The sequence below is a fragment of the Callorhinchus milii genome, unplaced genomic scaffold (genome assembly GCF_018977255.1).
Source record: "Callorhinchus milii isolate IMCB2004 unplaced genomic scaffold, IMCB_Cmil_1.0 Scaffold3, whole genome shotgun sequence".
NCBI classification, from domain to species: Eukaryota; Metazoa; Chordata; class Chondrichthyes; order Chimaeriformes; family Callorhinchidae; genus Callorhinchus; species Callorhinchus milii.
In genome coordinates, this window is record NW_024704744.1 from 83704284 (window position 1) to 83727323 (window position 23040).

Genomic DNA, 23040 nt, shown 5'->3' on the forward strand with positions numbered 1-23040 from the left:
GATAATTCCATCTGAAACAGATTTGTTTTTACAATGCAAGACTCAAACATATGAAACTCGGGTGCTCAAACATCTGCTTCTCCCCACTGGTCTTAAAACACTGGCACAGAAAAACCTTATACAATTGGCACATACTCTACTGATAGAGAAAAGGCGAGTTAAAATATTTCGCAAACAACTTCAAGCTATGAATCAGTAGAGAAGCTAAAATGTCTAGCCCTATTCAAATTAGTATTCACTTCAGTGAACAGAACAACGGCCAACTGTGAAAAAAACAAACGACTTCAAAAGGAACATTCCTTCACAAATAAGATCCAGATATTAAAATCCCCTAATCCAGCAATTTGGAAGGAAGCGGACATTAAAATAATGACACTTGTACACGTGTGGAATAGTTTGCCGAGTAATAATGTGATTCTCAAGCAGGGCAAAACCATAGGCAAGTTTCCTCACTCCACACGCCTCTGTTTACCTAGCAGTAAGCAAGAACCCGGTTGTTAGTTGATTGGTGGATCGCTCATCTGGGGGAAATAATCCCTTAAAAAATAAATAAATAATAATTTGGTCACTCGATCCACGATCGTTTGTGGGACACTGCTGTGCCCAATTGGCTGCTGAGTTTCGCCCACAAAATATACAATCAAATCACTTTACAGTATATCCTGTAAAACGTTTTGAGACGTCTCAATGATATAAGACGCTATATCAAATGCAAGGATTATTATTATATATTATACAGCAACCAACCACCTGCCATCTCTCTGGATTTTCATTAGCGGCAGGAACATTCAGTGGCAATGGTACAATGTAGCCAGTCTAGTGTGGAACATCCAGCAGTGTTTATATTTTTTTAAAATCAAGAACAGGAAGCAACGTTGAGTAAGTTTGACTCGGACACAAAATTACAAGCATGACGGATTTTTGTGTTGCGTGTGTAAAAGAGCAGGGGCGAACTTACAGTCACATGTTCATAGTCCTGTCCAAGCTCGTGCGATCCCGCCACCACTTCCCGTTCAGCGATCCACTGCTCCAAGTCATCCACCTCCCGGTTCAGCTGGAAGAGCCGGTACCTCTCATCCAACTTCCCTCTCCTCTCTTCGGCCAAGTCTTTCAGGCCAGCATACAGCTTGTCCACCTGGGACTGCCTCATGCTGATGCGTTCACTACATCAACGGAAAACAACAGATGGTGTCAGGGACCTGGTTTGTTATCAACAGAGCGGTTTTGTATTGTTTCAAAAAAGAAAAGCTATAAATCACCCCCCGCATTACACCCCCCACCCCCCCACCCCGCAGAACAACAAGTGAGTCAGAGTCCTGGTGGCAAGGAACCCAGCTCTCACTGCAGGCATTTCTACACAGAAGAAAGCAAAAACGATTGAAAGCATATGGCGCACTGCCAGCCCATCAGAGGTACAAGAGCCTTGTCTAGCCGGTCTCTTACTGCTCCGCAGGCCCATGGAATTTCATGCTGTTTTTTTTTAATAATCTCATTAACATCACAACCCAGTGTGTGATCTCGCTGCGACAGCTTTGTGTATTTGTGTATTAAATCCGCTGCGAGTACACTCGCTCTCTTCACGTCTGCGAGGCCTCAATCCGAGAACGCCAGCGAGGGAAATGGGAGTTGATTTGAGTTAATTGTGTGTAAAAGTGACGAGGCTCCATAGGTTTAAACCTCAGGAGGCGAGAGATAGGAGGGAGGGTACTTTGATTATGGGAGTTTGAACTGTATGTAAAAAAAACCCACAAACTTATAAAAGACAAGTCACCTAACATTCTGAGCATCCATTCGCCTGAGGCAATCTTGGACCAGAGGGAGTGCGGGGGGGGAGGGGGGGTCTTGTGAATTGGCGTGATGTAAACATGAGGTTTAGCTACAGAAGGTTCGCTTTGTGTGCTGAGCTGCTTTGTTTGGTGCCGGCGCTACTTACACTGTGGTAACTCCCGTCCGAGCGTTTTTGTTTTCAACTCGGCGACCGAGCAAAACGAAGACTGTCCCAAATTCCCAAGTCAAACTTTAATGCAATACCTAGGAGAGCACTGACCTCTCGGGGTGTCCGTCCGCAACCAGAGCTCTGCTGGTCTTTGAGAGCTGGTGTACGGTTTCAGCATAATCTTCCACTGCCTGCTCCAGAATCTGGTGTTTCTTCAACATGGTGACTGCACTCTGCTCATCCTGCAAAAGCAGCAAATTTATTCGCTCGTTGGAAGCAGTTCAATAAGATTTCGGGTCTCTTTAAAAACAAACCTCAAGAGAAACCTTTGGCGCAATGGTGCAAACTTCTGCAAGGTATTAAACCAGGAAAGCATAAAATGTTTGCTGCAGTCCCTTCACCGCGCTGAATGCATTAGCTTTGCTAATTACAACTACCGTGACCTGTGAGGGAGGGCTGCTTACATGTGAATGGAGCTTCTCTAAACATGTTCAGTGAGGATAGGGAAAGGAGGAGGAGTAAGTGACAAACACTGACAATAAAGGGCAGCTTGTCACCAGCGCTTTGCTGTTTGTTCTTCACCAAGAAGCTTTGGACGTTGGGGTGGGTGGAGGGGAAATTAGAACGGTCACCATATAGCAGCCGAGTTTCAGCTTTATAATTTTTTTTTCTAGATGCAAATTACCCAAAAATAAAAAGCTGCTGGTGTATTTTGTGAGGCAGAGCTCCCACACAACACACAGTATATTCTGTGAAGCGCTTTGAGACATCCTCCCGATGTGAAAGGCGTAATACCAAATGTAAGGCTTATGATTGTTGTTATTATCTCAACCTCAGTATTCTGCCAACTTTATTAAACAAAAACACTAGGGTTTAACTTCATAGAGATTGCTTGGCAAAAACACCCCATTTGGACGGTACTCCCAATTTCCCACAGATTCCCATCAAGTCTAGATGACTCTCCGCTTGGGTTGCGGTGAGATTAACATACGGTCACTTGTGAAGTGATTTTAAACAACTTTTTTTGCCCAAATTAAAATCGATCCAAGGACTCTTTGTTTTATCTTTTGCAATCCTTTTTTTAAAAAACTGGAAGTGCACTTTCGCAAATGTTACAGTGAAACAAAATAACAACATGTAACATTATTTCATATCAACCTTGGCCTTCTCCTCCGACATCATGTACAACTCCTGCTCACTCATCCAGGCCTCAGCCTCCGCGGCATCAAAGTAGTATTGCTGGGCTTTGTGTGACTCCACCAGTCTTCTGTGGCGTTTCTCTGTCTCTTCAGACAATAATTTCCAAAGCTCTTGTAGGTCCGTTAATCTCTGCTGAATAGCGTTAGCACTCGGGGTGCTGGCCGTCACCATACTTTGGCTTCTCTCGAGTACGTCGTCAATACGGGGTTTGTGGCCCTGAATTTCCTTTTGAAGAGTCTAGGTGGGGGAGGAAAAACGGACATGAGTAATGTTAGCATAATAGGCTTAGTACACGCTTCCACTTAAATACACCAGGAAGTCTCTGGCCAACATTCCCCCCCAATTAGAATTGGTCACTCACTTCATGGCTGTTTGTGGGTCACTGCTTGTGCACAAACTGGCTGCCGCTATTTGTCGACAGTCACTACATTTCACAGTAAAATCCTGTGAATCACTTCGAGATATCTTGATGACAGCCTTTTAGAACAGAGTTGAGGAAACATTTCTTCACTCACAGGGTAGTGAATTTATGGAATTCACTATCCCAGAAGGTTGTAGATGCTCAGTCCTTGAACATTTTCCTTGATAGATTTTTTAAAAATAGAGGGATTAGGGGATATGGGGATAGGGCAGGTAATTAGAGTTAGGTCAGAAGATCAGCCATGATCTTATTGAATGGCGGGGCAGGCTCCAGGGGCCGAATGGCCTACTCCTAATTCTTATGATTAGCCGCTATACCAAATGCAGGGGATTGTTATATTGCATCAATTTTGTCTCTTTCGCAAAAAGGGTTTCATGTGTATCAGAGGTGGCCAACTTTTTTCCCCATCAGCCAACAAAATAATTTTTCTTGATGGAATATTTCCTGATTTAAGCTGATAAATATCCTGATAAATATGCGAATGTTTTTTTCGGGGGTGTTTCTAAATGGCCTCGTGGATCATGGATTGGTCCTCACTGATCTATATGTTGAAAATAATGAAGTGTCGAGGATTTTGATTTACTTCCACACCTGAGAAATTGCATGCGAGGCGTTTCGATAAGCAACAATGAACAACCCACATTTTCAAAATTCCCACCCTAGTCACCTGGTTTTTTTTGATCAGCATCTGCACAGTCTGGAGGTTGTGGCCATGATCTGTCGAGCTGGCGAGGGGCATTCGTTCCTCAGCCCACAACTGAAAGACACACATAGGTACAGAGATTCACGGGACCATCACAATATATACATATGGAAGCAATGATGAATTGAACGGAGGAAGGATCTGGGTTGTACAGGACATCTCTGTTCAGGCAAAGTTTGAGTATGGATTCGTTTGCAGGGTTGAGCAATTTATTAGGCTAATTCTCTGAAGGCTGATACATTTACTGACCTTGTCTGTGCGAGATTCTAACAGCCACTACACACAGCTGTTTGTGGGACATTGCTGTGTACAGATTGGCTGCCACTTTTCCCTACAAAATACACAGTCATTGCGCTTTGAGACGTCCTCCCGATGTGAAACCCGCTGTATCAACTGCAAGGATTAATTCTACTGCGAACCCTATACGTTACTGACCTTCAGAGAATCAGCCCAATTGTTGAGCCAACAAACCTGCAAGACAACCCTTGAGGGATCATTGGCCTGTCATGTACACATCAAAGATGCTTCCCCACCTCCCCTCGCACACCCAATGAAAAGTGTAATAAATAATTCAAGGGCAAATTTAATCTCTTTCACTTCCCAAATGGCTGCTTGATCAGAATACTGATTCTTAATTTTACTGCTTTCCTTTCAATAAATACGATCTTCTCAGGGTAAACGTTTGCTTTTGGTTACATTGCTTTCACAATTATTAGCAAGGAGACACCGCATTCCAGGCACATTTGAAGCTTGCACAACTGTGCTAAATGACCAGACTCCTGTTGGCGTTCTCAAATCCACTGCGCTACCGGGGACTTCAGCTATCGTTTACCCAACAGATTCTACCTCGGTCTCAACATTCTCAGCACACCCAAGAGTAATCCTCTGTCGCGGCCCACAAATGCTGAAAAAACAGTTAAGACATTTATAAACCGAGACGTAAATTGCTCTTCACCCCATTTCTCACTTACAATCTCATCCTCCAGATCTCTGTTGAATTGGTGGATTTCTTTAGATGCCAGCAAGTGGTTCTTCCTTTGCTGCAGGGGTTCCAGTAGCTGTAAGAATCGTTCTTCCACAATTTCATGCTTGGTATCCACCTCATCGGTTCCATTCGCTTCCTGGCTGAGAACCCTAGCCTGACCCTGCAGCTCCTCCACCTCCTTCTTCCGCACTTCGATCTGATTTTCTAGCAGCTAAAGGGGAAACAGTCGCTTTAGAGGTTGACAAACAGCTGACAAAGCGTTTTGCCCACAAAATATACAGTCAATTCGCTTTACAGGAAATTCTGTGAAGCGCATTGAGGAGTCTCAATAATATGTTAAGCCACTATATCAATGGCAAGGATTATTATTATTATATAACCGCAAGTACTGCACAGTACTTCACGTGGTCTGCAATCCGCTAACGGAGGGACCCGGAAACGAGACAAAATCTTAACTGCGCGGCTTTCATTATGTTTTGTACAGCGTTGTTTGCACCATGTGAATTTGGATGCATTTCAGGTGAATCGTTTTCATGATCACTCCTAAGGTACGCACGGACCCCTTGCTTGAGGTCAGGACTTTGGACAAAGAGTGCATCACCAAAATGGGCTAACTTTGCAGATGGTCCAATTTATGCTGCTCATCATTGGACACTGATGTGCGCAAATTGGCTGCCTACAAATACAATATCAGTATACTTTACAGAACAATCCTGTGAAGTTTCAATGACATATCACGCATAGGGTGATATTAAATGCAAGGATTATTATGAATGCATTCCACATTACTCAAAGGGACATCAGACTATTATTTGAAACACGGGAAAAAGCACTGGTCTCCTACAAGGACCTTATCAAGTAACTCTTTAACAAGAGGCCAAGCAAACGCATAAGTAGAATTTAAGACGGCCAGAGAAATGAGGGGAGGTAAACAGCTGACCCTTGTAATCTGTCTTACACAACTCAAGCCATTTTGAGTCGATTTTTGGAAATTTCTTCCAAGTTTACGGTCAAAATCACACAACGACCGAAATGGGTCCTGTCAACGTACCTGTTGTTTTTTGAGTAGAATGGAAACACTGGTGAGGTCCTTGCCATAGTCATCGGACTGGAGTTGACCTTCCAGGTTGTTCATCCACTTGTCCAGGTCAGCGCAGCTTTGGGTGAAAAGCTCCGCTTTGTTGGCGTCAAACAGGCGCTGGGCTTTGGCCTGTGTTGTAGATTCCAGTTCCTCCCACATTTGGTGCAGAGCTGTCAGCTTCTCTTTCACCACCACCCCAGTATCTGGCTTCTCTGCAGTCAGCTGCATTCCCTCCTACAGAAACAAACAACGCACACAACTCAGCAATCCTCAGCAGTCTTGATTTCATGGAAGACACTTTGCGCAGCTGGAAGGCGCCAAAAACACACAAGCATTATTATTAATTTCATCTTCCACTCAAGAAATCTGCGTATAAGAAAAGAAAGCATCTATCTTTACAGTACTAATTGAGGTGCTGCATTGCCTAGAGGCCAATGTTTATATGTAAAAAAATTATGTAGAAGCCACGAATTGTCAAAACAGCTATGATAAAGGCTGATACGCTCATAACAGAAAGGAGAATGATGCACACTTCCAATCTTAGGATGGCCACTGGAGGGAGCCACTGAAAATAAGCTGAAATTTCTCATTCACTCACTGGGAGACGTTGAGAACAACAACATTACATTTGTATAGCGCCTTTCACATCGGGAGGATTTCCCAAGGCGCTGGACAGAAGGACAAACTAACACCTTCAGCTTGTACATTGTCCAGCAGTTGCTCTGAAAGGATTGGCAGAGGTTTTAGCAGAGGTTGCCCTCCCCGTTCTGGTTTTAGCAATGGAACGAGGGTTTTGAGGAAAGAACACAGAAAGGAACAAAACTGTTAATTTAATTTAATTTCCTTTTGTTGCCTTTTACTCTTTGTAATCTATTCCTGTTTTACTTGCCCGGGCTCAAATACCAAAGGCAATGGAGGGTTTCAAGTGCAATGCTCACATACCACATTTTTCAAGAAACTGTGACTTACGGTTTACGAATAATTGATTGTGAAATTGACAACTAGAGTCATGAATGAGGAATTACTAATCCCAACCCGGCCAAGTCCGTCAGGCAAAACATAAGTGAATATCTGCATTTTAGTCCTGTAATATATGATTACTACAATGCACAATAAATTTTTACGCACTTTGAGATGCCTTCCTAACAATAAAGGTGCCATATAAATGTTAATTGTACTGTAATGTAAAATCTATGTAGCGTTTTTCACGCATCGAGTTGTTCGAATCTGGAATGCATTGCCCGAAAGGGTGGTCGAGGCCGATTCGATAACTACTTTTAAAAATGCGGTGGACGGGTATTTGAGGAGGACGGGTTTGCAGGGTTATGGGGAAAGGGCTGGGAAGTGGGATTGACATTAATTGCTCTATTCAAAGAGCTGGAACAAACTTGATGGGCCGAATGGCCTCTTTTTGTGCTGTACGATTCTATGATTTGATAACAACATGATAAAACTCAAATGCAAGGGTTACTATCAGATTATTATTATAAGACACAATGTCTCATTTTAGTTGAAGAGTCAAACAAATGCATTTCACCTAACAGTCACATTGTTGAGCAAACTGAAAAGATAAACCTCTCCAAACACAAATGGAAGGAAACCAGGCTTGCGTCTCTCAAGCATTGCAATACAGGCAGAAACGTACCTTGTCAATTTTATCCAGCCATTCTTTATTTGATGCAAGCTCCGCCATGAAAGCCTGATGCTTCTGCCATTTGCTGTGCAAGTTTCTAGCTTCATCGTAGGACATATCCTGAGCAGTGAGCATCTTCTCACTGATCCACAGGGACAGCTGCAAACCAAGTAAAGATTTAAGGCCAGCAAGCCGCAAGGTTTCTTATCCCCAACAATAGCCCAAGATAAAACACTACGGGGAAGCAAAACAGCAGTGTATACGGTGCATCGTGCTAGAAAAAGCACCTTGGGATGTGAAAAGTGTCTCTTGTAGGGAACTCAAGTGCCACATTGACTCATGACCCAAGAGTGTGTTGGAGCTGAGAATTTGGGACATACGTGGGCATCTCCACCAGAGATGAAGCCCTGAGGTGCTTGTTCCAGAACCAGGCTTTATGAACTTTATGCTACCATATGCACGCTTCCAGCATTTTTTTAAAAAAAATAAGCCAACAGGATTTATTTGGGTAAAAAATGATGCTTACTTCCTGACAGTCCTGGAGGAATTTCTGAAGGTCTCGGTTGTCTTTCAGACGCATGAGGAGCTCACTAGCAGCGTCACGGTTCTTTCGATGTCTGTCCGGGTAAAAAAAAAAATCACATTTCTGCGTTAGATCTATTTGAAAAGATATTCGGAGTACCCTCTAAACAAAAAAAAAGATTTAAAATCACCCGTCCCTTGTAATACATGTGAAGTCTTCAGCTCTCTCTTTGAATGTGCCGACGAAATAGAAAAAGGCCATTTGCACAACACAAGTGGCTTGGCGAGGGCATTAAAAACAAAGCTGCAAAGCTGACTGTTCAGAGTTCCCTCGCTAATAAATGACCGACTTAAGAGTCATCAGGTCATTTCTTATGTGCTTCACACAATCACATCTGAGACACACAGCGCACACGTGCAGCATGTAGGAAGTGGTGTTAACAATGACCTGACGATCGGCCATTTCCCCATGTTCAGTTACAAAGACTGACCGTTAGTTCACAAGCTATTTGTACCTTTTGTCGATGGAGTCCACTTTTTCCTGGATTTTGTCCGAATAGATGTTGCCATCACTCACTAATCTCCTGCCCGTCTCCACGACTCCATTGATCTTATCTTCATTGGCATCCATTGTGGTCATGGAGTCCTCCTGCTTCTTTATAGCAGCTTCAGCAGCCTCCAGAGTGGTGGGCATCTCGGTGTGCGCCAGCACGTATTCCTTTGTTGTAATGGAAATACAGAACACAGAGGAGAGGAACCGTCAGTTAAACATTGCAGTTAGAACTTCGATTAGCAGCCAGAAATCATTTCAAATGGGTCACTGATTTGGACCCAACATGTGTTGAAAATTGACCCTCCAGTGACCCAAGCCTGCAGATATAAGTGTACATTGTGCCCATTCTTCTACCCTTTCACTCATAGACTGGGCCAGCTCCCAAAAGCTACTGGCTCCAATCTCAACTCTAATAACTCTGGTCCAAGTAATAAAATAACAAACAATTTCCTTGTGGATATCTAGATTATGAACACATTGTTTTTCCTATTTGTACATTACATCCATTTTTGATCTCCTATGCCCCATCCCCCAACTTCTTCTCAAAGTTCTATTTTTCTGTGATGGGATTTACTTAAAAGACTGATACTTATTACTGATAATAGTAGTGGTTCCCAATAAATAAGTATCAAGTGCCATTCACCAAACCACAAGTTATCTGAACAAAACGATACTGCCCCACGATCTAGTGATGGGTGACAGACCCGAAGAAAAGTTAATTTTTTTACAGGTGTTTTCAACATTTTAGATTTCCGCCTGATTAAATAGGAGGGGAAAATTTCACAATGTAGCAAATGTAGGGCGTTTCTGCCCACCTATTCAGTATCAGAAGTTACCGATTTGGAGAAAAGGGGAACCAGGGCTTAAAATACAAACCGGAAGTCATAAGCTGGTAAGAGTTTTAGCTGACCTGGTTGTTGAGGAATCCCTCCGCTTGCTTGGTGTCTCTTAGGAACAGCTGGTAGGAATGGGACTGGGACAGGTGGCTCTGTCGGTTCTCCCACATTTTGTGCAGTTCGTTCCATCCGGTGTCCAAAGCCTGTAGGCGCTGACGCAGGAACATGTACTGTGCGTCGGTCTGGCCCTGAGTGACCATTTCTCCCATGTCGCGCATCTTCTGGTAATCTTCCTCGTAGTTATTGATCTCGTTCTTGATGTTCTCATGCTGTGTCAGCAGCTTCTCAGCTTCGGCCAGGGTGTTGGGCATATCCTCAGAGGCGATGGCCGTCTGGGTTTTGGACAGCCAAGACTGGAAGTCGTCCAGATCCCGTAGGAACTGCTGCAGCTTGTTAGCCTCGCCCAGCGACTCTTCTCGGTTCTTCAAGGTGCTCTTCATCTCTTCCCAGACGTCGTTGATTTCGGCAAGTCGGCTCATGATAGCTTTGGCTTGGTCGGGGTGTTCAGCAGCGAGGCTCTCGGATTCTTTCTGCAGGTCCTCCAGTTTGGCTTCGATGGCCGCCAGATCGCGTTCCATTCCAGTTAATTTCCTCTGGAGAGCCATGACGCCAGCCAGGTCATTCCCCAGATCCTGTGTGGACTCGATGACTTTGGTCTTCTCCCGGATCCAAGACTTTGTTTCGTTGCATTCCAGGTGGTAGTTCTGAATGCTGAGTGCAGAATTGAGTGCATCTTTCTTTTGGTCCACCAATTGACGGAACTGACTCCATCTGAAATCACATCAGTAATGTTTAAAATCATATAGTCAGGCAGGCTATTGCTGGGATATATTTATTGGAGCTTAGTTCTTAGTCTCTTTCCACCCTTGCAGTTTAAGTATTATCATGAGAAGAACTAGAATCGTATTACGTGCTCATTTTAAGGTCACCAGCTACTCTACCGTTATGTAAAATTACACATAATGTTAATTTCATGAATCTATCAAATATAAGGCAAAGTATAAATTTTGGAACAATGCAATTTCAATGACGGTCAGATTATTACTGGATAAAAGTGCAAAAGACTGAAAACATTTATCATTCATTGAATCCACCGATAGTCACTCTGGCGGGTACCACCCAAGTAACCAAATTAGTTCTATTTCCTCCACAGTAGTGGTTGGTCATAACCACACAAACCTTCATGGTTCCGTGTAGTGTTAAAACAAATCCTGAAACACTGCCGAACTACATGTGTTAAAGCTTCTGTGCAACCATCCATGTAGACATTAATACTTCAGAAGAAAGAACTCCACTTGACCACTGCATAGAAAATACTGATCTCACAAAACCATCTGCAGTCTCCACTATGCACACACTTCCCACATTCCTAAATAATTACTCTCAAAGAAAAGTATAGTTTTGGTTTGCCATTTCACGTAGGTGTTAATGCATTCTTTTCATGCCACAGCTAAGATACAAATTTCCAATTTTCACTGGACACTTTTAAATTAACACCATGTTTTCACAATTGGAAATGCAGAATGATAGCCAACAAAAAGTTGGAATGCAACGTGGAAATATTGTACATCACTCTATTGCGCATACAGCAACTTAAAGGCAAACAACTTCGGGAGCACGTAAAACAGAAATCTATGTAGAATTCTTGTGTTTGTTGGCGGTATTGTTGGAAGATGATCCTACTCATTTCCTAGTTACTAAATATCACGAGTATAAAACAATTCAATCTTGAATGTTAAGATGATGCAGAATTGTGAAAACTTCATTTAAAAGCCAGTTTATTTTTAAGAACTGTGGAAAACTGGTTCTCATAATAAGACTAAATTTAAGAATTTTCTAGATTTCTAGAATTCTTGTTTAGAACTCTTAGATTTTAAGAGAGAATTTTTATTTTTAAAGTACATTTGAAGAAAAACCACGGTCTTGCAAACTAGCTGCAATTCTGGGCCTGAGATGTTCACTCTAAATGCGGTGATCTTTACGTTAGATCTTTACAATGAAATTTCACATGAGAGGCAAAAGCAAACTGCTATTTTTGGCAATGAACATATGATAGAAAATGCTGGGAAAGAACAAGATCATGCTGCGTTGCACTGAAAAACTGTACAGTCCACAGAATGGAGCGGCAGCGGGGAATCCACTTATCCGGCAAAATGTCAAACAGGAGCCAAAAAGTGGCCTTTAAACAATACAACAACATATGCACACTCTGGTCAGCTAAATATACTTGCAATCCTTTCATCACACAATATCTAATGTCTAAAGCTATGCAAGTGCAAAAGACAGAATCTGCTCTCTGTAAAATATCACTCATCGGTTTGCACCATATCAGGCAGCTGGGGAACAAAAAGTAATAACTCTTTAGTAAAAAAGTCAACAAACACACAGTCCTTAGACTGTACATTACTCACAGGGGTGTGTAATTAACTGTGTGTGGGTTTATCCCACCAGACTTCACCAGGGCAGGGCGTAGGCTAGACAATGGTTAACTATAAGCACTCTGCTTCAATAATGGATCTGGTCTGGATTTGCCAACTAAAGTTTTAAATTGGGCTAATATTTTTCAGCTGAACTCTGGGATCAAAATGTGCAGATTGGCTGCTATAATGTCACACACATGTGATGCAGTCTTTGTTTGCTCTAGTCATTGGCAGAGTGCCTGAGCCCTTTTGCTAATTTCCACTGAAGAATGGGACATTATCTCATCGTTTAGGCAATTTGTTTTTGGGAAGGGGCAGGGGGGGAAAGAGGAGAAAGGGGGATTTCCTGTCTCCTTTAGCTAGTCTTGGACAATTCCTGGGAGAACAGGCAGGTGCACCACTTTCTAAAGATCAGCCATCGTTTCTCTTACACCAGCAGGAAAGTGATGTGTGAGCGCGGCCCCAGGGTAACACATATTCAACCTCAACTGTCTGTGGCTGTGCCATGACCTTGCTCCACACCCATCACTCACAAAATACTTTGGGGGGTTCAGTAGGTTTCTGTGAGAAGACAAAATAAACATCTCCTCCATGGCACAATACATGAGGGGTTGAGGGAATAGAGAGGGGATTGGGGGGGGAAGAGACTCCTGTAGAGTGTGAATGCCAGCATGGACTAGTTGAACCAAATGTCCTGTTTCCGTGCTGTAATTCTACGTAATACATGGCACCACATCCTGTACGGTTTAAAAGTAATTTTGATATTGCTGGAATTGATTTAGATTTCAAGATGATTTTTAAAAAATGTCTTAAGAAAACAATGAGGAGCAAACTACTCTGCTGGTTTGTGGACACCCTCCAAGTTGTGCTGCACCTGTGTAAGACATCAGACGCACAGAATGTAAACAGACAACATTCTCACTGAAACATAGATCTCAGAAGCCAAATATTTTGCAGGCACCAGAGTGCCCTGGCTGCAGTGGAGGGCTATTATTATGTTAAGCATCAGAGGTAACTAACTGCAGGAATAATTAAGGTGCAGCCTCTGTTTTATTCCTTAAACACAACCCTTGACATTTTAAAAATAAGGGACAAGAGTCAGCAAATTCACATAATTACATAGAACGATTACCGAGAGAGAAATGAGCCAAAGGCGATTTACAATTTCCCACCCAAGTGAGGAAGGCTTGGTAAATTTAATTTTCATTTTGTTGCAATCTTGTTGTAAAATGCATCCTGCAAGTGTGGTCACTATTGGCGCATCCTACTTACAAATATAGCATTCTTTACCTGGTGGGTGTTTAAACTATTCCCAATTGTGAGACGACCTCTTCGAACAGCCATGCACACAATTGTTTACATATTATACAACACTTACTGCAGTCAAACATTATATGTTTACCCTGAGAACCTACTATTGTGTGGTTTATTTCCCCCCAAAATCCAAAAAATGTAAGACTAAAAACTAAATTTTTAGTCCTACATTTTAAACCAGCAGGTTTTTCAAACAGAAAACCATGTTGGAATGTTATAAGCAAAAGTTCCTGAAGATATATATCCTGCGCTGATCAATTAAGATAGTTCCATCACTGTTTTAAGACAAGCTGCTACTGGCATCTTTCATAATGGGATACATTTTGCAGTATGATATTTCTTAAGTAATTTTTGTTTATGCGTGCTTTATTTTAAAAAACATGACACTAGCGGGGGTCTGAAAAAGCACCTTGTGTTTAGCTTATCTTGCTGTGCTTTGATTTGCTTCTCGCTTGGATGCTCGTTGTGGATGAGTTGGCGAGCGATCTGGTTCACCACGGCTGTACGGGAAGCTTGGTTGTTCATCTCTGGGTCGAGGCTTTCAAACCTGCCGTGGAAAGATCGTCTTTTTAATACAGGCAAGTCAGAAACTAGCGGGCATCAATATAAGATACAATACAAAATTACATTTATATAGTGCCTCTCAAGTCAGGAGGATGTACCAAGGCACTGGACAGTTAAGAATTTGGACACAAATGGGGGTGGGGGGGATAAATTAGTACAAGCAAATAGGGAGGTTAGGAGAATTTTTTTCACGAACATATTAGATAGGATATGCAGGGAGCGGAAGTTGAGGCAAAATCCATATTGACCTTCAAGAGGGAACTAGACAGGTACCTTTAAAAAAATGTCAGCTGCAGGGATATGGGGAAAGGGCAGGTAGCTGGGACTAATTGGATGTCTCTTTCCAAAGAGCCAGATGGCGCAAAGGCCTTCTTCTCTGCTGTAAATTTCCATGGTTTTACATAAGAAATATACAACAACAACAACAAGATTCCATTTATTGAGCGCCTTTCACGTCGGGAGGACGTCCCAAGGCGCTGTACAGTTGGGTCAGGACCCGAGCAGGGGGGAAATGGTCAGGGTGAGGGGAGGGAAGGGAGGGAGCGAGGAGGGGGTAGAGAGTCGAGAGGGGAGCTGAAGGCACGGTCAAAGAGAAAGGTCTTGAGACCGGCCTTGAAGGAGGAAAGGGAGGAGGCAGCGAAGGCACTGGGGGATAGAGTTCCAGAGCCTCGGGGCTGAGAGGCTGAAGGCCCGGCCACCGATGGTAGGGCGGTTGGGGCGGGGGATGTGGAGCAGACCGGAGCCAGAGAAACGGAGGGTACGGGCAGGTAGGTAGGGGGATAGTAGGTCGGAGAGGTAGGAGGGAGCAAGGCCGTGAATGGCCTTGTAGGTGAGGGTGAGGATCTTGAATTCGATCCTCTGGGGGATGGGGAGCCAGTGGAGGTGAGCGAGGGTGGGAGTGATGTGGTCGCGAAGCCTGGTGCGGGACAGTACACGAGCTGCAGAGTTCTGAATGACCTGCAGCTTGTGGAGGGAGATGCCGGGAAGGCCGGCGAGGAGAGAGTTCCCATAGTCCAGCCTTGAGGTGATAAAGGCGTGGACCAGAGTTTTAGCAGCGTGAGGGGTGAGGTAGTGCCGTAGTCTGGCGATGTTCCGGAGGTGATGGAAGGCGGTGCCAGTTGTGGTGCGGATGTGAGGGAGAAAGGACAGCTCAGGGTCGAACAGAACGCCGAGGTTCCTGACTGGCTTTGAGAGGTGGAGAGTGCAGTGCAGCCTTGGATTCTGATGCTGTCAGCGCCTGAGGTGCGGAGGCGCTGATGTGAGCCAATCAGGAGGGCCTCGGTTTTTCGCACGTTGAGCTGGAGAAAGTTGTCTCTCGTCCAGGACTCGATGTCGGACAGGCAGCTGTCAGGACATCGGTGGTCGTGGAGTTGAGGGTAGAGGAGGAAAGGTAGAGTTGGGTGTCATCCGCATACATGTGGAAGTTAACCCCATGTCTGCGGATGATGTCACCAAGGGGGAGCATATAGAGGGTGAAGAGGAGGGGACCGAGGACAGAGCCTTGAGGGACACCGCACGAGACAGTGTGGGGGCCGGAGGAAAAACCATTTGTGGAGACAAAGTGAAGACGGTGGGAGAGGTACGACCTAAACCACTCAAGGACAGGGCCTTGAAGGTTTAGGTGGGAGGTCAAGCGGTGGAGGAGGATAGCATGGTCGACCGTATCGAATGCTGCCGATAGGTCGAGGAGGACGAGGAGGCAGAGGGAGCCCTGGTCACAGATGGTCAGGATGTCATTGGTGACCTTGACCAGGGCAGTTTCTGTGCTATGGGCAGCGCGGAAACCCGACTGAAGGGGTTCGAATAGTGAATGGTTGGAGAGGAAAGAGCGCAGCTGGGAGGTGACAACTCGTTCCAGGACCTTGGATAGGAAGGGGAGGTTTATATACATATATATTATGTATATAAACTATGAACCGGAAGCAAGCAGGGCCATTGGATCAGAAGAAGGATTTCATAATTCTTAAAGGAAAAACAGATAGCAAAGTTTCCCCTTCGCACTCCACCACTTTTTACCTGTGCTGGATGACCTCGAGATCTTCCAGTTTCTCTGGGATCTGCGTGCTGTTTAACCACTGCTCCTTCTCGACGATCCATAAATCGCAAGCATCTGCCTCGCTGAACATCTTATACTGGGAGAGCGCGTCCTGGAGCGCCTGCTTACGGAGTCGGGCCAGCTCCGCCACCTCTTGGTAACGCTCGTCGATGTCCGCCAGCCTCTCCTGCATATCAGGCGAGTACTCTTCGGGCAGGCTCTGGCCCTGCTCCCGCAGCGCGTCAATGATCTGCCTGTAGCTGCTGATCTCCTCCCCCACGTCCTTGTGCTTCTTGACCAGGGCCTGTGTGGAGTACTCATCGTGGCCCACGTCGTTGCTGGAGACGATCCTCAGGACATCGATCATCCACACGTCGATGTCGTCACCATCAGCCTTGAACTGGTTCACGTTGGCTGCCTCCTCCAGTCGCTTCTTGCGGACGGCAGACAGCTCCTCCAGGTTGGCCCACTGTGCACGGATGTCCGCGATACGCTCCTTGATCTTCTCGGAGCCGAAGTGCTCCTCGGCCACCATGGCCTCGCCCTCCTTCACCGTCTGCTGCAGAGGTCCCCGTCGCCCACTCATCTCGTCCTCGAAGGCCTTGTGCTTGCTGAGCAGCCGCATCACGCTGGTCAGGTCCTTGCCGCAGTCGTCCGACGAGAGGATCTGCTCTTTCTCCCGGATCCAGCTCTCCTCCTCCGCCATCTCCCAGAAGAACTTCCAGAGACGCCGCGACTCCTCCAAGCGAGCCCTTCGTTCGGCCGCCAGCTGGCAGAGCTCCTGATAACAGAATTCCAGGTGGGTCACACGATCGCAGATAACCTGCGGGTCACAAGGTTTGTAACCTGGAGAGAAAAGCAGAGAGAGAAATGTGCATTAGTGCTTTATTAACGAAGAACAATAATAATAATGATCCTTGCATGTGATATAGCGCCTTATCGCGTCGTTGAGAAGTCTCAAAGCGCTTCACAGAAATATACTGTAAAGTGAATTGACTGCGCATTTTGTGGCTGAAACGCAGCAGCCAATTGTGCACAGCAGTGTCCCACAAACAGTTGTGGATTAAGTGACCACTTTCTTTTTGGGTGTGGGGGGGATTATTACTGACAGAAAGCGATCCACCAATCTTCTAAGAATTGGGTTCCTATTTACTGATAGGTAAACAAAGGCATGTGGAGGGAACGTGCCTAAAGATTTGCACCGCCTGGGAATCGAACCCACGTCTTCTCGCTTGCGAGGTGACTGCGCTGACAGATAAAGGACGATTTAACAATTTGATGGCACTATTTTTAAAAAAACAAAACAGCAGCCTCCATTTATAGATGCATTCAGGAGGGAGCTGGACCTTCACATGAAGGAGAGGAGTATAGAAGGGTATGGGAGAGAGTAAGGAGTGGGTGGAGTGTAAACACTGGCACAGACCAGTTGGGCCGAGTGGCCTGTTTCCGAGTGGCCTGTTTGCGTGCTGTACATTCTTTGTGAATATTACCATAAACTTCTTGGTGACTGGTTTCTAAATTGAAATGTCCCACTGATAATGGTAAATTCTATTCTCCCTGTCACCCCAAGCTATGCACTGAGATAGAACTTGTGACAATCCCCATCCAAGGTCCTGAAGCCAGTCAACCATCTTGTAGTGTCCCCACTCCTATCCTGGATGAGAATAGTTAAAGCAGTGTGATCTTTTGAGTCAGAGGTCTCAGGCTCAAGGCCACTTGTCCTCACTAAGCAATTAGGGCCATCTGCTTATAAGGCTTTATTGAAAGGTTTGAGAGAGAATTGAATGGTAGGCAAAATACCTTCTCCGTCAGAAGCAAATTTCTGAGCAGAAGCGTTGACAACTCTCACTCTCTCAGCCTGAATGGCGATGTCAGCCTCCACCAGAGCATGTTTCTGCAGCAGATCTTCGACACCAAGTAAGTGCTTCCCATAATCTTGAGACAGCAATAGGACCTATGTGCGACAACCAGTTTCAACAGTTGGTTTTGTTCATATAAAGTTGTGGCGGCACATATAGTAGGAACACCAAGAGCATTGGGACACATGGAATAATAAGCAAACTGAAACAGGGGTGGGAAGGTTAAAAAAAAATCTGATGTTATCTGTGCAAACAATACAAGAATTCTATTGTGTTTCTTAATAGGTTTTCATATCAAAATAACTGTGCTTTTTTGCTCCTTCCCTCCCTTACCCCTCTTCCCTCAACCCCACGATTTAATATCCCACGTACTCCCCTGCTCACCTTCATCTCATCCATCCAGTCCATAATATACAGCATTTCCTGGAAAATCTTCTGTAAGTTGAGGTTCATCTCCAAGCGATGGCGTCGAGCCCGGAGCAATTCCAGTAAATATTCCCACAGTCTGTATACGTTCTCCTTCCTTGCTGTGATGCGCTTAATGTCATGGTAGTTCTCAGCTTCCAGCTCCTTGGCCACAGCCATCACCGCCTGGACCCTCTCTTCATAGGCAGCGATGTCCGTCTCAATAGCCTCATGCTTCTTGGTGGCAGCCTCCACAGCTGGCAGATCAAATCCAAAATTATCCTGTAGCACAAGAGATTGTAAGCAGACGTCAGTGTGTGCGAGGTTCGAAAATGCCTAAAGAGATTATTATCTGCAGGACTGGCTGACACAGCTGGACACATACTCTAGCTGCCACATACTGACTAATCTGTCAAGAACGATGGATGCTGCTAAGTGACAATGAAAGTGCACGAACCAGATGCAGCTTTTAACAGAACCTTCAAGTATTGCGTTGAAATCGCCGGTTCATTTTATTTTCAAAAAGAATGTTCCATTCTCTTCTCTAAACAGTGTTATGTGCTGAGAGCAGTCAATAAACAAACCAATTGCTGGCTGCGGTTTGCATCGGTGAGTTAATCCACACATAGCGTGGTCACAATTTGCAACCCCACGTGTCGTCTCGAAGGGAACTATTTACAATGTCTTGACATCCATTACTGTTTGTAGATGTAATCCTCAGTTCTGAAAAGCTAGCTCTGATTCGTACAAATTATCAGATCATTTATCCTATTATAATCAGTAAGTAAGTAAGTGTCTGATGTCATTTCAGAAGTGGAGGTAGAGTGGTGGATGGGGGAAGAGGAGGTCGTACCTGAGAAACTAGGCGCTGGTTTTCACTGAGCCAAGTTTCCCTCATAGCAGCTTTACGATCAAACCGACGTGCAAGTTGTTCCAGCTTTTCTTGCCTTATCAGCTCTGTTCTTAACGCCAGTTCTCGCTCATGTTCAGCTTTTTCCAGTCTTTCCCAGCCCTGCAACCAGGAAATGCAGAGATCAGGCAATTTTGCCACCGGATTAATTACAAACACACGCAATATCATCGTAAGAGCCCTTGTATGACTTTCATCTGTCATAATGGTTGGATCCAAAGTCAGCAAAGAAGTTCTAGTCTAATTTGAGCTCGTGTCCAGCCAACCAGCAGTGAGGGGAAGGTGGGGGGAGGGGGAGAAAATTAATAACACATCAAAGATCACAACGTTCATTCCCATGTGTCAACCGTTCTTAGCAATTTATATGGGACGTTCAGAATTCAAAGCGCAACTAATTTTTATCACTTACTATCTAGAGAAATCTTCCCCCAATATAATCAGACCCATGATTTCAAGCAAATGTTCATCTTAAATTAGGATTAAGAGAAGGGAGCAAATTCCATTGGACAATACAGGACTCCAATTGGCCAGAGCTGATATGTAATGTCATTTAGATGTGTCCACTTGAATTCAAATGCTCTCCCCCTTTAGGTAGGGTGGGAAGCAACCTCAATGGGTTCAGTTGATAAAAGTCATCCATCCAAAAGCCGGTAATTTTGATCTAGTCATCTGTGACGAGATGACTGATTTCAGGTTAAGTGAGAGGGGCATTACCATCAGCTTCAGTACCATTGGGTTAAGAAAAGGGAGGAAAACCATCCAGCGTTTCCACGCTCCTGGTGACTGTGCAGTGATCATTGATTGAAGTGTGTGTTCATGTTGTGTAAAAGTTGGGTGAAGGCTGCATCACAGACAAGGTTTGTCTGTGATGATCCATGGTTACAGACTGGATTCCTCAATGAAGAATGGCCAACTGGGCGAGGTACTTCTCTTATCATTTGAGCTTTGGTCACTCAATCCACGACTGTTTGGGGGACACTGCTGCTCACAATTGGCTGCTGCGTTTTGCCCACAAAATATACAGACAAGTCACTTTACGGTGTATTCTGTGAAGCGCTTTGAGATGTTTCAACGACGTGATAAGGCTCTGTATCAAATGGAAAGATTATTATTATTGTATTTATGAGTTCGTGCTTTCAAGCAAGGAAGCCAGAACAAAAACCTAAACCTAATAGATGAGGTAGAAAGTGGACCAATAAGCTTCAATAGCTACCTTGTTGATATCTGAGATGAGTTTGCCTTCTCTCGGCATGTATACTTTCTGGTTGTTTGCCCTCATTTTGCTTCGAATGGTGAAAAGCAACACTTCTAGATTTCCTTTTTCTGTAAACCTGCAGACAAAGAAAAAAATTAAATAAGACGAGTTTAGCGGGCTGGGAGGACTCACACCTACACATCATTCAATAAACAAGCCAACTGCTGGAACTCTGGTTATGGTTTGCTGAGTAAATCCACAAACACCAGGTCCCAATTTGCAACCCCATGTGTCAACCTGAAGTGACCTACTTACAATATCTTGACATCTTACAATGTCTTGACATTTTAAGTAGACTGTCACCTCCAGATTGGTCTGCAGTCGGAAAAGAATATACCCATTTCTTCTGGTTTTCCGTATTCCAATTTTATCCCCCCTTCAGAAGCCACTGCCTCATTACGCAACCTTCAGCTGTGGTTAAATCCATTGTGAAATGAGGGTGATTATAAACTGTGCTCAATCTGAATACAAGAAATGACATGTGGCAATTAGCTTGCAGTTCTTTGCTCGAACGTTAAGAAATGCTAATTTAAAGAAATGATTCAGCGATGTCGGGTTCTTACTTTGGTGGCTTTTCTACTGTGCGGTATGTGTTAAAGGCTTGGAGCTGCTGCTGGACGCCAACCAGCGAGTTGGCAAATTTACGGTTGTTCAGGATGATGATGGTCTGTTCAATCCACTCCAGCAGGTCAGATGCCAGTGACTCATACTTCTCGATCATTTTCTCAGTTTCAATTGCGTTGTCAAGCACCTAAGGCAGATACGGGTAAACCATTAACACAGCAGCAATAGCAGCTTGCATTTATATAACGCATTTCACGTAGGATAACATCTTGCGGCTCTTCACAGAGACAATGTTCAACGCCAAACCAGGGGGGGTGAGGGAACTAGCTAAATATCCAAAAAGGCATAAGCTACAAGGATATGGGGAAATGGTTAGTAAATGGGGCAGAAAAGATCAGTCTTTAAAGGAGCCTGCATAGAAACGATGGGCCAAATGGCCTTCTTCTGTGCTGTAAATTTCTACGACTCTCAGTATATCTAATACTACGAGACAAGCCACATGTGTGGAACGCAACCGCCGGCTCATTGTTCTGCCGTGTGACGTCATTCCTCGGGTTAAGCACAAATGAGTATTTATTATTATAATAAAATAATCTGGGGAAGGTTGCAGGAAGCGTTTTACGTACCTTCCCGATACGCTTTCCTTCCACAGCAAGAGCCTTCATCTTGGAGAAGTAGTGGTAGTATGTCACTACGTAGGTGATAATGGACTTCTCATCGGGGTGGTCCACACTGACATCTAACAAAGAACACCCAGGGGATTATTTTCAAACTGTACAGCATAGTTGAAGAGACCTTCCATAAAGTGGAAGGGCTATCAATCATCGCAGATTACCAGCACACTGTATATAAAGGTAGTTATGGTTCAGGCTGTGGGAATGATTCTTTTGTGTGTAGTCAACTGAGTGTCTGACAAGTGGAAACCCATCACATGCTTAGTAGTATCCAAACCATGCTGAGATGGATACCACACAGGAATACCGTGGGAATAGCAATGAGCAGAGCTCTGACAAGTGGAGGTGCTGATAGGGAAGGACTCTCATTACTGGTGCCCCATTCACTTCACTGAAATAGCATTCTGGGCAGGCTTCTGGTCAGAGTGCATGTTGATGTCACATGCCTGCCCGATTCTTCTGGGGTCTGCAGGAAACTGTCCCCAAAGGGAAATAAAAGTTAGCGGAGACTGAATGAGGTGCTCGACTGTCATTCTTCTGCCATTTTCCGGTACCTTTACTTCACTTTGGGCCCAGATCCCCGCCAGCAAATGGAGCCCGGGAGTGAGATGGGAGGTTACTGTTTGTGAGGAAAGGTTAGTGGGCGTGAGGCAGGAGGGTAGTGGGTGTGAGGGGAGATTAGTGTGTGTGAGACATGGTGATGCTCCTGTTGTTTGTTGGGAAGGCAGCAGTGTAAATGGGATCTTGCTGCAGGAATAAAGCACTGCAGGACATAAGGTACGTCTTCTCGAGGGAATCCCTGTTCATCATTGCAACTCACGAGAACTCCACCGTGACCAGAGATCCCATTGAACAACAACAATTTGTCTGTATATAATGGTCTTCATGCCAGGTGGCTTCTTGGAGTGCTTACCAGTGGCAGAGCCTGACACTGAGCAGGGGGAAGGCAAACATAAGGACGGTCGACGAGGAAGGTCTTCAGACGTGATCTGAAAATGGGGAAGGAAGGGGCAAGGCGGAGGGATTGAGGGAGAGAAGCTGAGTTCTCATGGTTCAGTGTGAAGTACATGGTCAGCGGGGGGACACTGCAGAAGATTCACATTAAATGCC

General features: G+C 44.7%; 1 protein-coding gene across 2 annotated transcripts in view; it reads right to left on the minus strand.

Annotated features, from left to right (window-relative positions):
• sptbn1 (spectrin, beta, non-erythrocytic 1) overlaps window positions 1-23040 on the minus strand; it is a 96424-nt gene that overhangs the window by 17630 nt on the left and 55754 nt on the right. For both annotated transcript variants that reach the window (XM_042333313.1, XM_042333314.1), the window contains exons 7-24: window positions 21883-21995; window positions 21256-21443; window positions 20651-20768; window positions 19381-19539; window positions 18507-18809; window positions 18064-18217; window positions 16245-17109; window positions 14074-14211; window positions 9945-10701; window positions 8997-9199; window positions 8486-8576; window positions 7972-8118; window positions 6297-6560; window positions 5232-5456; window positions 4225-4314; window positions 3095-3373; window positions 2048-2178; window positions 959-1163 (exon numbers count right to left, since the gene is read on the minus strand). In XM_042333313.1, coding sequence (XP_042189247.1) covers window positions 959-1163; window positions 2048-2178; window positions 3095-3373; window positions 4225-4314; window positions 5232-5456; window positions 6297-6560; window positions 7972-8118; window positions 8486-8576; window positions 8997-9199; window positions 9945-10701; window positions 14074-14211; window positions 16245-17109; window positions 18064-18217; window positions 18507-18809; window positions 19381-19539; window positions 20651-20768; window positions 21256-21443; window positions 21883-21995 — 4430 coding nt within the window. The remainder of the gene's footprint in view (window positions 1-958; window positions 1164-2047; window positions 2179-3094; window positions 3374-4224; window positions 4315-5231; window positions 5457-6296; window positions 6561-7971; window positions 8119-8485; window positions 8577-8996; window positions 9200-9944; window positions 10702-14073; window positions 14212-16244; window positions 17110-18063; window positions 18218-18506; window positions 18810-19380; window positions 19540-20650; window positions 20769-21255; window positions 21444-21882; window positions 21996-23040) is intronic.